Source organism: Opisthocomus hoazin, chromosome 3 (assembly GCF_030867145.1).
Source record: "Opisthocomus hoazin isolate bOpiHoa1 chromosome 3, bOpiHoa1.hap1, whole genome shotgun sequence".
Classification (NCBI taxonomy): domain Eukaryota; kingdom Metazoa; phylum Chordata; class Aves; order Opisthocomiformes; family Opisthocomidae; genus Opisthocomus; species Opisthocomus hoazin.
The window spans coordinates 83,528,825-83,541,812 of NC_134416.1; the positions used below are offsets into that span (position 1 = coordinate 83,528,825).

General features: G+C 41.4%; 1 protein-coding gene across 11 annotated transcripts in view; it reads right to left on the reverse strand.

The window, feature by feature from the left end:
• SEMA5A (semaphorin 5A) overlaps positions 1 to 12,988 on the reverse strand; it is a 446,528-nt gene that overhangs the window by 154,699 nt on the left and 278,841 nt on the right. For all 11 annotated transcript variants that reach the window (XM_075416809.1, XM_075416808.1, XM_075416805.1 and 8 more), the window contains exon 16: positions 6,555 to 6,702. In XM_075416809.1, the coding sequence (XP_075272924.1) occupies positions 6,555 to 6,702 (148 nt within the window). The remainder of the gene's footprint in view (positions 1 to 6,554; positions 6,703 to 12,988) is intronic.

Sequence of the window (12,988 nt, forward strand, 5' to 3'; positions counted from 1 at the left end):
AACGAGCACAAAGTAGCCAAATGTCATATGAGAAGTGCAATTTTTTGTACCTCATGCTTATAAGAATGTTTTCTGGTTTTGCAATAGATGATGTATTATTTTTTCTTTAACTCAAAGAGGTCAAATGGAAACTTAAAAAAGAACCATAAAAAAACACAGTAACTATCTATTCAGTAGCTATAGTAACTATCTATTCAGTGTAAATATTTCTTCTGGTCTCTTTACTCTGGACTAGGAATTTGGAGTTTGTTTTTTAAGATTGCACATATTTAAAGGCAGACTCTGTCCTTTCTGATGGATAAAGTAATTCTGTAAACCTTCCATCTTCAAATTCCTTTTAAAAACTTATTAAATTAAATTATTACAAAATGTCAGAAATTATTTCTGACATTTATTTTTCAAAGACCTTTTTTTTTAATCTTGTGTCATAACAGAAACTTCTGAATACAGACAGGTTTTCTTCCTGAAGTTTTGTGTTCCGCACACTTCTGGAACATTGAAATAATAATAATAAATAAAAAAAAGATTAATTACGCACCAGCAACGATTCCTAAGAAACAAACAAAATTCCTCCAAGTTTTTTATTCCACAGCAAAACCCAACATACTGTTGCGGTATATGGAAAGTATATACAATTTACCAGTCTCCCATTACAAAAAACAAAATTAATGCATATGTTAGCATGACTGAAACGAGAGCACAGACAAATACATGTAAAGTATGTCGCCCAATTTGAGCCTCAAACTAGATTTCTTATTGTAGCAATAATTCTTCAAAAAAGTTATTTTTTATTACTGGCTTGAGGCAAACTCAACTGAGATTATGCTTCTCAGGGGAAAAGAAGCATTTTCTGAAGCAAATGCAGAACTTATCTGAGAATGCTGTAAAATCTGAAGATATTTGCCCTCTGAGTCATATTAGCACAGTCCACAGAATTCCACAGTTCATCCTCGAGCACATGTATCACCTGAATATGAGAGTAATGCCTGTTTTGTGATGCACTTAAGATTTGTATTACCAGTTTTAGCTGCTCTTCAAATTGGCTGTGATGGTCCTATCTCTTATTAGGTAATTTCAAGCATTCTTTACTAACTTTGATTAACATAAAGACCTTGACAAGTCCTTATGGCTCCAGATTTTCATTTCAAGCTTCATCCTTTTGACCTTTAGGAGTCTCTGTGGTCTAATTCTCCTCTATCATAACGATTTATGGTTTTCTACATTTAGTGTAAATGCTTTCAGTTCTAAGTCTCTAGCCATCTATTTTCATGCACTGAGTGCACTTCAGCGAGAAATGCATCTTTAAAATATCATCATGTTTTTCTCTCTTTAGAATATTTATATGCCCCAAAAGATTTATTATTTTTATTATTTTATAAGATGCTAAGTTGGCAATAATTGCAGGGAACTCTCTCCTGAGTCCTGACAAAAAATATTCAAGTGTCTTGGTTGATTTCTGCTCTAAGACAGACAAAGCCACAGAACCAACTGACGCTAAACATGCAAGAAGCAAAACACAGGCAGTAGCCACCTGCTGTGATATTACAGGCTAAGAGCAACACAATGAAACTAAAAGGAAGCAAAAATGCTCAGTAAAAAATATGTGGTATAAATCATTAGGTGGACACAGACAACAGCCATGAATATGGTAAAACTGGAAAATGAGAACAGCTAAATAGATTAGGATTAGCTACACTGCAGTCTCACAGCCTGGTTGCGGATTGGAAAACAGAAGAGGTAGGTTCTCCTGTGACATAAAATCTGGTTCCCTGATACTGCTAGCAAACAAGCTGTAAGAGTTCCTTTCTTCAGCCTTATAAAAGTAGTTGTTTTTTTTTCTCCTCCAACCCCCATTGAAAAACGGTTCTAAAAACAAAGAACTGGCATAGTTGAAAGGGGTCCTAAGACAACATTTAGTCCACCTTACAGCTTTGACAGGTCAAAAATTTCTTTTAATTTCAAGATGAAATGAACCCTAGTATAGTTATTATCTTCTTAAATGATATGTTCTCAAGCCCTCTATATAGGTATTTTTCTTTCCCAATGAACACAAGTCTTGGCTTTACAGACCACAGACTCTGAACTCTACAGCTGCAGAAGACCTATGGCAACTCATGCCATTCAAACACTGCAAAAGTTTTGCATATTTCAGCCTTCCTGAAGGTAAATGAGTTTAGTATCACTACAATCAGTAAAGACGGGAAATTAGTAGCAATAAGGCACAATCGTTTCTCCTTTATTCTCTATGGTAAAAATCCATACTTCTAATTGTTGTGAAGGATACACACCTACAAGAATAAAAACAAAAATTTGGTTGAAATAGAAGAACCTCTGATGAATAAACAAGTTTGGATATTCCTGGTCCTCCTTCATTAAGATTTTATTAATACAAATATTTCATCCATTCAACAATTACAAGAAGCTATAAAAATATTTCAGATTGCTCTTTCCTATACTAATGAAACAAAGTCTTAGAAGAAAGAAAGTACTTCTCCAGGTACACTTATTGACAAGGTCCTACTATGGCAGCAGGTAACTTCCAGGTTCAGATTCGCTGAAACTTAAAGAGAACACAGACTTGATACCCGAGTCCTTTGTCTCGCAAGAACACCAGCATTTATAGGGGATTTCTACCTTAGATTGGCTTCCATTGGTGTCTAAGTATCAGCAAGACAAGTACGTACTTGAAAGACAAGCGCTTCATTGAAACCATCTACACAGTAATTTTCTAATTAATAAAAGAACCCAAAAACATTTCCATAGCTGAACTGGTAACTGTTTTGTGACACAGCAGAGACAACATGCTAAGACTTGTAATCAATTACAAAGCGCAGTAGCGTTAATCTCAAATCAGTTATAATTAAGAAATTATTACACTAAAGGTTTTCCAGCTTTCCTCATGGAGCTTCCCAAGAAAATCAGAGCTACATATATGTCATTTTAGACCACAGGAATATTCTGTGTAAAACAAAATACTGCTTTTTTTCACAAACATTAGTATGCAATAAACAGGGATGCCTGAGACAGAAACCCTTCAGATTGTGGTCTTCTCAATGCTAGTCAGGAAGGTTTAACAATAGATCTAGACCACAGGTCTGCTTTTTTGTGTACCATCAGGGGGAGACAAATATTTTGAAAAAATTAGTATAATTCTAAGTTATGAGGTTACTTCTTAAAGTTCTACTGAAAGACAAGAACAAACCTGTTGAATGTTTTCAATCTATTGAAAACGCAATTCTGCCAGCAGGACAAATGTTACAAAGAGAACAAATCCTGGGAAAATGCACAAAACCTTAACATTAGGAAAAAAACTAATAAATGATCCTTTCTTTAGTGTTGAATTTCTGCCAGACTAATAAATAGATCACAGATGATGACAAACCTCAGAATTAAGCTCACTCTCTGAAATGAAAGCATGTAAAATTGATTTAATATGTGAAAAAAAAGTATTTTTCTTCTACCTCTTTAATATTCTAGAATAAAATTGAGTACATGTTTCTCAGTGTGCAACATTAGGCCTGACCATTAAGCACAACATGGCTTAAACTGAACTCCCATTTTGCCTTTGAGCTATGCTAATTCTCGGTCGCTGGGGAGATTAACACCACCATCTGTCACTCACTGGCAGGATCTGTCTTCCGCAGTTTTGGCCACTTCAAATTTTCACCCAGGTTATGCTTTCTACATGGTACCCCCTTCAGTGACAATCCACCACTAGAATTCAAATTATCATGAAACAGCACCCCAAGGTTCACCTTCTGATATTCACCTACACTTGCTAAGACTTTGCTTCAGCTTCTCTTTGTCCTGCAATAATATCCTTTCCTCTGGCTTTGGCAGTGCTATTCATTCAGGAATACTCACACCAAGGAGGTCTTCCTAGTGTACTTCAGTCACCGTGTCACGTTGCTCTCTACATGTCTCTGCTACATTTCTCTCCTTCACCCATATACTTCTATGCATCATCTCACAGAATCATAAAGGTTGGAAAAGACCTCTAAGATCATCAAGTCCAACTGTCAACCCAACACCACCGTGCCTGCTAAACCATGTCCTGAAGTGTAATATCTACATGTTTTTTAATCACCTCTAGGGATGGTGACCTCACCACCTCCCTCAGCAGCCCATTCCAATGCCTGACCACTCTTTCAGTAAAGAAATTTTTCCTAATATCCAAACTAAACATCCCCCACTGCAACCTGAGGCCATTGCCTCTCGTCCTATTGCTAGTTACTTGGGAGAAGAGACCAACACCTGCCTCACTACAACCTCCTTTCAGGTAGCTGTAGAGAGCAATTAGGTCCCCCCTCAGCCTCCTCTTCTCCAGACTAAACTGCCTCAGCTCCCTCAGCTGCTCTTCTTAGGACTTCTCCTGTAGACCTTTCACCAGCCTCGTTGCCCTTCTCTGGACATGCTCCAGCACCTCAATGTCCTTCTCGTAGTGAGGGGCCCAAAACTGAACACAGTACTCCAGGTGTGGCCTCACCAGTGCTGAGTACAGGGGCACGATCACCTCCCTGCTCCTGCTGGTCACACTATTCCTGACACAAGCCAGGATGCCGTTGGCCTTCTTGGCCACCTGGGCACACTGCTGGCTCATGTTCAGCCGGCTGTCGACCAACACCCCAAGGTCCTTTTCTGCTAGGCAGCTTTCCAGCCACTCATTCCCAAGCCTGTAGCATTGCATGGGGTTGTTGTGACCCAAGTGCAGGACTCGGCATTCGGCCTTGTTAAACCTCACACAGCTGGCCTCGGCCCATCGATCCAGTCTGTCCAGATCCCTCTGCAGAGCCTTCCTACCCTCAAGCAGATCAATACTCGCACCCAACTTCATGTCATCTGCAAACTTACTGAGGGAGCACTCAATCCCCTCATCCAGATCACTGACAAAGATGTTAAACAAGACCGGACCCAAACCTGAGCCCTGGGGAACACTACTCATGACCAGCTGCTAACTAAATTTAACTCCATTCACCACCACTCTCTGGGCTTGGCCACTCAGCCAGTTCTTTATCCAGCGAAGAGTACACCCATCCAAGCCATGAGCAGCCAGTTTCTCCAGGAGGATGCTGTGGGAGACAGTTTCAAAGGCCTTACCAAAGCCCAGGTAGCTAACATCCACAGCCTTTCCCTCATCCACTGGGCGGGTCACCTGGTCATAGAAGGAGATCAGGTTGGTCAAGCAGGACCTGCCTTTCATGAACCCATGCTGGCTTGGCCTGATCCCCTGTTTGTCCTTCACATGTCCGGCGAGCGTACTCAGGATGAATCGCTCCGTAATTTTCCCCAGCACTGAGGTCAGGCTGATAGCCCTGTAGTTCCCCAGATCCTCCTTCCAGCCCTTCTTGTAGATGGGTGTTACACCTGTGATCCTCCAGTCATGTGGGACCTCCCCTGTTAGCCAGGACTGCTGACAAGATGATGAAGAGTGGCTTGGCCAGCTCCCCCGCCAGCTCCCTTAGTACTCTTGGGTGGATCCCATCCAGCCCCATAGACTAGTGAGTGTCCAGGTGGCATAGCAGGTTGTTAACTGCTTCCTCCTGGATTATGGGAGGTTTGTTCCACTCTCCTTCACCATCTTCCAGCACTGGGGGCTGAGTACCCTGGGAATAACCAGTCTGACCATTAAAGACTGAGGCAAAGAAGGCACTAAGTACCTCAGCCTTTTCCTCATCCGTGGTGGCAATGTTCCCCCCCCCGCATCCAATAAGGTCATCGTTGGCCCTCTTTTTGTTGTTAATGTATTTGCAAAAACATTTTTTGTTGTCCTTTACAACAGTGGCCAGCCTGAGTTCTAGATGGGCTTTTGCCTTTCTAACTTCCTCTCTGCATGACTAACGAGGCCCCTGTACTCCTCTCGAGTCACCTGCCCTTTCTTCCATAAGTGGTAGACCCTCATTTTTTTCCTTCAAGAAAGCAATGTCCCATTTTGATGCTCCCACCACATGAAACCTAACGCCTATATTTTGTCAGATATAAGAAAAAACCCTATATGCTTTTTTATATGTTTCTCTTCATAAATTGGCTATCCATAAAGCACTACTATTCATTCAAAATCATCCCACTGTAGCTTCAAAGCCTGACGGCTGCTAGGCTGCTGCCACACTAAGATCATTGTTGCTATTCAAGCTTACTTCAGCACTTCCTGGTTGTTCCACGTATTCACTTATTGCCTCCTTACATATTTAAACTTATCTTTTCCTGTGCTGTACAGGACCTGATACACTGGAGCCCTGCACTCCTAACAAGAGTTCCTGTGCACTCTGGTGATTAAAAATAAAGAACACCATAAACCTGCCAAGGATGCATCCACATCTAAAACAACCTCACCTCAGGAAGCTCATATTCTAGATGGTACTGTCAAAAAGCTGAATTACATGTAATTCTGACTGACAAACTGTGTGAATTTCAGTGCACACAAGCAACACAGAGACAAACACACTCTGGTGACTCATGTTAGGGGTAGAGCATACAGACATACACAGATGCCCTACGGACACAGGGACAGTGATGGCATATGGCCATAGATATCTGCTGAAGGGAGAATTACTTACCACGCTGCAGCCAGGACAGTCAGGACCATTTTCACATGTCCTACGGCGCGCCTGGATCCCTCCTCCGCACTGAGCAGTGCAGCGCTCCCACGGACCCCAGCCTGTCCAAAACACATGAGGGGGGCACAACAAATGCTCATTGCAGTACCTGTGAGAAGAGGCAAACAAGGAGGCAAAGAGTCTATTTAGTACCAAGACAACATCTCCCCCGAGAGTCCCTCATTTGCATTATTCAGACAGATGTTTGTACGGGGAAATATTTTATACAAAGGGCTCCTCTCCATTCATAAAGCACTGAACTAACCGTTGTCACACTGCACAGAGTGTTAAAACATTTGAAGGGGTTTTTTAGGCCGTAATTGCGTGGGTGAAGCATTTGTTTGCTTTAGTCAGTGCCTTTATACAATCCATGCGATACAACCATGCCATTGTACTGCAAGCACGTAAGCAAGGCTGACAACTACTTTATCAAGAACAGTTGTGGCTATACTTCTGGGGCAGAAGTGAGTCAACCAAACGGAAGGCAACCATTTACGCAGGCAGTCTTTTATCAGTCTCCAGCTAAGAATTGATTAGAATCCATCTCTCTCCTCTTCAGAGCGCAATTTACTTTTTGCTTTCCACAGTGTCTCCATTTTTACGGGCAAAATAAAAGCTAAAACATTGATTCTAGGCATAAAGAACTGTACTGTTTTCATAATGTTATTACTTTATCTTTAAAAGGGTGTTTTTAGCTATTTTAATCTTTGAAGGCTTTCCCAGCAGGCTGCAAACTGATTCAGTGGTCTAATAGGTTCTTGAGTGAAGCAGGAATATTTTACAACTGAGCTGTCACTATTGTAACAAGACATTCAGATATGTGCCATGGTCCCAGCTTTTAGTGAGTTTTTTCATTTTTTGTAAAAACCTAATATTCCTGATTTTTTGAGCATGCCATCCAATAACACTAGCCATAGCATATGCTGCTTAGTAAGGACCCTCTTCACAGGTCCAAAGGGTTTGGGCCACCAGCGAGTGTGACTGGGGCTCTTAAAGAGGCCAAGCTGTTATTTCAGATAAAGCAAAACCACGACAGACATTCAGAAAACAGATGACCATGAAGGAGTGCTCTAATATTATACGGATGTGGTTTCGGTGGCTCTTGTTGCAACTACTGACTGTCCTGAACAAACAAATCAATCTGTATCAATCTGTAATAATATTTCCTAATTTTTTACACCACTGTCTTCTTGCCCTTTTAACAAGTTTCCATCACTTTGCACTCTCCTGCAATGAAAACTGACTCTAATACTTCAGTTACTCGTTTTCTACAGAAAAATGACAGTATAAACTGTTACCATTTTCAACAAGAATAATCACAACCACATTTTTTTTCAGAAAGTCCCAAGATCCTCAAGCTCTAATTCTTCATTATCAAGGAATCTGCATGCTCAGAATTCTGTGGGAAAAAAATGTTGTTTGTGTATGCTATATACAACAGTTGGTTTATCACATATGCTGGAGCCTATGATTCAGAGTTTGTCCCTAAGTCTGAGCAACTCAATCAAAATTTAAAAGGTTGGAAGTAGGGTAAATAGGGGAGTGACATTTAGTTTTGTGTTTCTGTATAGTTAAGGAAACTATTAACAGCTTGTATTGAACACGTCTGCTGTTTACTAGTAAACTGAGGAAAAAAACCCCAAACCCTCAATCTTTATGAATCTGCTGTCTCAGAATTCTTCAGTGCGTGATCTGGGTCAAAGTTATTCAACAGTCGCTTACACATAAACTACCTTTATTTCCCCCTGCCTGTTCAATATTTGCAGTTCACAGTCTGCATTATGCTATCACTAAAAATGCAGAGGAATGTTTTGTGCCTGGATATTCTTCTCCCAAAACTCAAACAGCTGCACACATTCTTTGTCACACGCAGTCTTTTATGTGAATATTTGTGATAGTTTGTCTCTGTGATCGTTTGTTGAGAACTTATACCCAATGAAACATAGATGTAATATCACCGTTTATTTAGACAAATGAGTACACATTTTGCAAAATTTCATTAGTTCTTAATGGAGATGTGCTAAGTTAATTTGGGACACACACAGGATAAAGCAAGTCTGCCATGATGTTGACAATTACCGATATTCAGTCATGAAAGAAGTAAAATTAAGAGTGGGACTCATCTCGCCTGAAAAAATAGGCATGTACAGTGTAGCTGTCTACAAATGATGTAGTCATCTAAACTTGAGCAACAGTTCATGGAAAGAAACAGCCCTTTTAAAAACACAATTTAGGTCACCGTAAAGCAAATGTTTAACGTGGGTCATACAAACACAGCCCTCAATATACTGATTTCTCTCCATTGACTCTAAAGGCTGCATATGACACAGACATCTAAGCTCCCACTACTGTTGATGGAAATTTTGTCAATACAAGCTATGGAGGCTAGAATGATTAATTTGACCAAATTAAGGAATATACAGTAGAAAAAGACAAAACACTCTGTTCTCCACAGCCTGTATTGACCAGATTTCTACAAACTGTAGTGGAAGTTCAGGCACCTCACTCACACAGTAGCACTCACATGAGGGGACACCTGAAGTTATGTGTGCTGAATTTCACTTAGATGAGATACATGACGCTATACAGTGCCTCCTAGTACCAATGCACCCCATCATCTGCTCGCTTACTTCAGCGGAAGACAAAAGAAACCTAACAACTGACTCAGTAAGCGCTTCAAAGGCTGGAAAATTCTGTTAACGCTACTTAAAGATTCAGTTGAAACTACAAGACAAAACTCAAAAAAGCCCTAAAATGCCTATGCAAGCTACTTAACTTCAATTTAGGAAAAAAAAATTTGAAAAATCAACAGAAGTGGCAATTTTTCCTTTTTTTCAGGAAAAGTAAAAAACACAACACAGTGTACAAGTAGAATCTTACTTTCATTTCATCCAGCCAGTCTCTGAAAACATCAGGTATGTTTTCACAGCTAGAAACACCCCTGCAATTGATTTTTGAGAGCTGTGCTACAGCATGGGCCTTTGAGCCAAGTTTCATTATATCTCTTCTTGGCTGCATTTCAAGTCACTCAATAACCCTTTTTCCCTTTTGCTCTTTCTTCCCCTCTTAATTTTGTTCTCAGGACCCACAGGGCTAACATTTTACAGTAATTCAACAAAACATGCAATGCAAGAAACTTGAATCTGTGAAACCACTGCCCTCTCCCCTAATGTAACTGCAATGAGGTCAGAAGGGAGAACAGCCTAGAGAAATGTGGGTTTTGTACAGTGACCCTTGCTGTTTCCCTTGCAGTGAATCCAAGTTCAAATGCCCTAATAAAGGGATTGTCATATTGGGGGAAGGGAAAGCATCCTCTGTCCGGTTGTGTCCACAACCCCTAGTTCCTACAGTAATTTTTTAATTTTTACTTCAGGCAATGCCAGTACAAATGGAATCACTATTCTTGCTCCTGTCAAGATCTCACCCTTTAGTAAAACATCAATTTATTTCAGTGTTGCCACACAGCACTGAGTACCACAGGCTAACTGCATGACAGTTACAAATGTGTCTTTTTTCTTCTGCAGAAAGATGCTACTGAATTTAAACACATAGTTCTTAAACTATGTGATACTAGCATGTATTTAAGAAAATCAAACTAACCTTCATCACTGCCTGCCCATTCCCATGCAATATACTGTCGCATGGCAGGTACTCGTGATCACCAGCTGGTGACTTACTGGGAAGCACAGACTATACTGAGGCTGATGGGAACGCTGGATTCCTTTAACTGAAGGCAGGCACCTGACGCACACGCATGCCTCACTGGACTGAGACTGCTGAATTGACAGAAATCCCCACCCAGGAGACTGGAGGGTGGCGAGGGCTGGGGCGTGTGCTCCCAGGGGCTTCTGTGGAAGAAAAGGAGGGAGCAGAGAAAGCGAGGAGGATGGGAGCCCACACTTCCCAGCGGATAGGGCAGCCATGGGAGCGCAAGGAAGCCCAAAGCCTCGTGGTGTTCGATCTGCTCTGCTGAAGGGGACCAGGCTTGTTCACACTGCTTGGAAACAAGCAGTGCTGCATGGAGCAGGCACTTGACTCCCAGCAGTTCCTCCTTCTCACGGCAACAAGCCCAAGAGTTCTGAATATCAGCTGAAGATGTGTACAAAAAAACTAATGACAATATGTACTGCTTCTAATCTTCTTATCCACCCAAAAATTTCCAGGGCTTTCAAATGTTTACTCCTGATCTGAAGCTAATTTATTTTTCTGCTTCCAAATTGCCATGCTGCCTCTCTTTTTTCCCTATGTAATACAAGATCACAACACTCACTAAAAGCAAGGGATTCTCATTCTAGCTTCCCTCATTTCTGCATAGATAGGAGGGAGACCAGTGGACTTAATGAGCCCATATCCACAGCATCTTCCACAGAAAGGAGAGGACAAACATTTTCACACAATGAAAACATCAAGACAGGATACTACAGACTCTGTAAAATAAAACCTAGAGCTTTCCAGCAGCTTCAGTGAATATTTCTGATGCAGGAAAAAACAGAAATTTTTAAGCCCATAAGGAATTTGTCAGGATGTCTTCCACCTGGAGTCTTAATTACAAAATTATTTTATCTGATTAGCAAATTTTATTAAAATACTATTTTTAACTCCCTCTCCATATTCTGTCTAAACGTACATCAGCTGCACTTCTGACTTCTTTCTACAAGGCATATTGGCTTTGTAATACGAGTCTTCGCTGCTCTTGCTCAACTGGTTTCCACCCCCTCCACACCCCTTTAGCAGCAGAGCCTGGCTTAACCTATCTGAAACATCCTAAATTTGTAAATATTGCCATTGATTTCAAGTGAATGACCAGCAAGCACAGAGCTGCCTGATACATTAGCCATGATAGGATCATGGCTTTCATGAGGTGAAACAAACCTAACTTAGACAAACATTTATCTCTTAATGCTTGAACAAATACTCTCAAACTGAATATGCATTCACACCTGCAGGTGAATTTACCTCAGCTATACGCTGCCTTTTCTGTGTTTGCTTTCTGTGGAGTTCTGCACTGGACTTCTACTGAAATCACTGTTTGTTGAAAAGCTGTTTCAAAGTTTGGCACAATGTTGGCTGTAGAAACTGAATCGCATATCTACGTCCCTGAATACGTGAACATGACATGAATATGCACTTTCATAAGGACAAATGCACATAATCTGTAAACCAACTAATTCTGATTTTTACTAAGACCACACTTTCATTCATTTTACATATGAGCTGGGTCATTAAGAAAGTAAACTGTTAGGCTATTTATAAGCATCAATTAATTTAAATGAGAAAATCTGAGAAGCTGCTTATTGGTACTCTGGATACAAAATCGAGGTAAACATTTCTTAGGAATTAACTGCATGTGGAATATTTGCTCAGTTTGCCTAAATGTACTGGGCCCATTTCTCAAATCTACTGTTTCCTTTTGGTGCAGATGTAACTCCAGCAATACTGGAGTGAAGCAGTGAATTAGAAGTACTGTAAATGCTGGTAATTCCATTGCCCTCACAGCTCAAAACTCTCTTAACAAAGCTGTCAGAACCCTGAGGACACTCATAAAGCCCTAATGGCCCCAACCAGCCTCACCTGGGACATCCACCCACACCCACAGGGCCAAGAGCTCTATTTAAGTTCTGCCAGGGACCTTCAATCCCTCTCTGAGCTGTGCTGTTGGAGAAGTGCTGGACCTTGCCCTTGGCACACCATGGAACCCCTTGGTCTAGACCTCAATGTGTGGACTGGCTTCTGGCCCTGTTGCTATAGACCTGCCTGGTGGCCACTGAACCAGGTCCTGACCCTGGTCTGCAGCTTGGCTTCCCAGCTGGACCTCAGACCTGCCTCATTGCCATGATATCACCTATGGTTCTTGACTGGATGTAGCCACAACCTCTGGGACTGCCCCGCTCCCCTGCTGGGAGCGGTGGGATGGGCCCTGGCTGGCGAGTTTCCCAGGACTCTGCATTTTACAGCGTTGAACAGACATATCCAAGTACTTGGCCTGACACTGAAAAAAATCCTGGCAAATAACCGGTGTGCCATTCCTCTAGCTGCTTTACAAATGATATGGCAAAACTTCCTAACATACCACACCTTCTGGAAATAAATTTTTAAAGTACTTTTAAAAAAAAAACAAAACCCCAACCTTTAAAAGTATCAGCACACATCACAGATAACTTAAAATCAGGGTAGGGGCAGGAAGGTCAGCTGTGAGCAAGCTAGTGAGTGAGAGGAAGGTGCAGGGCCAGTGGGAGTGGAGGGCGTTTCAAGGAGACAGCAAACAGTGACAGAGGAACTATGAGAGAAAAAGGCATCCCGCAGTAAACTCACAGGCACGTACATCCCAGATTGCTGCCGAACTGGACACGTAACCTGCAGGCTACAAAAGCAAAGAAATAAAAGCCCGCTGTTCC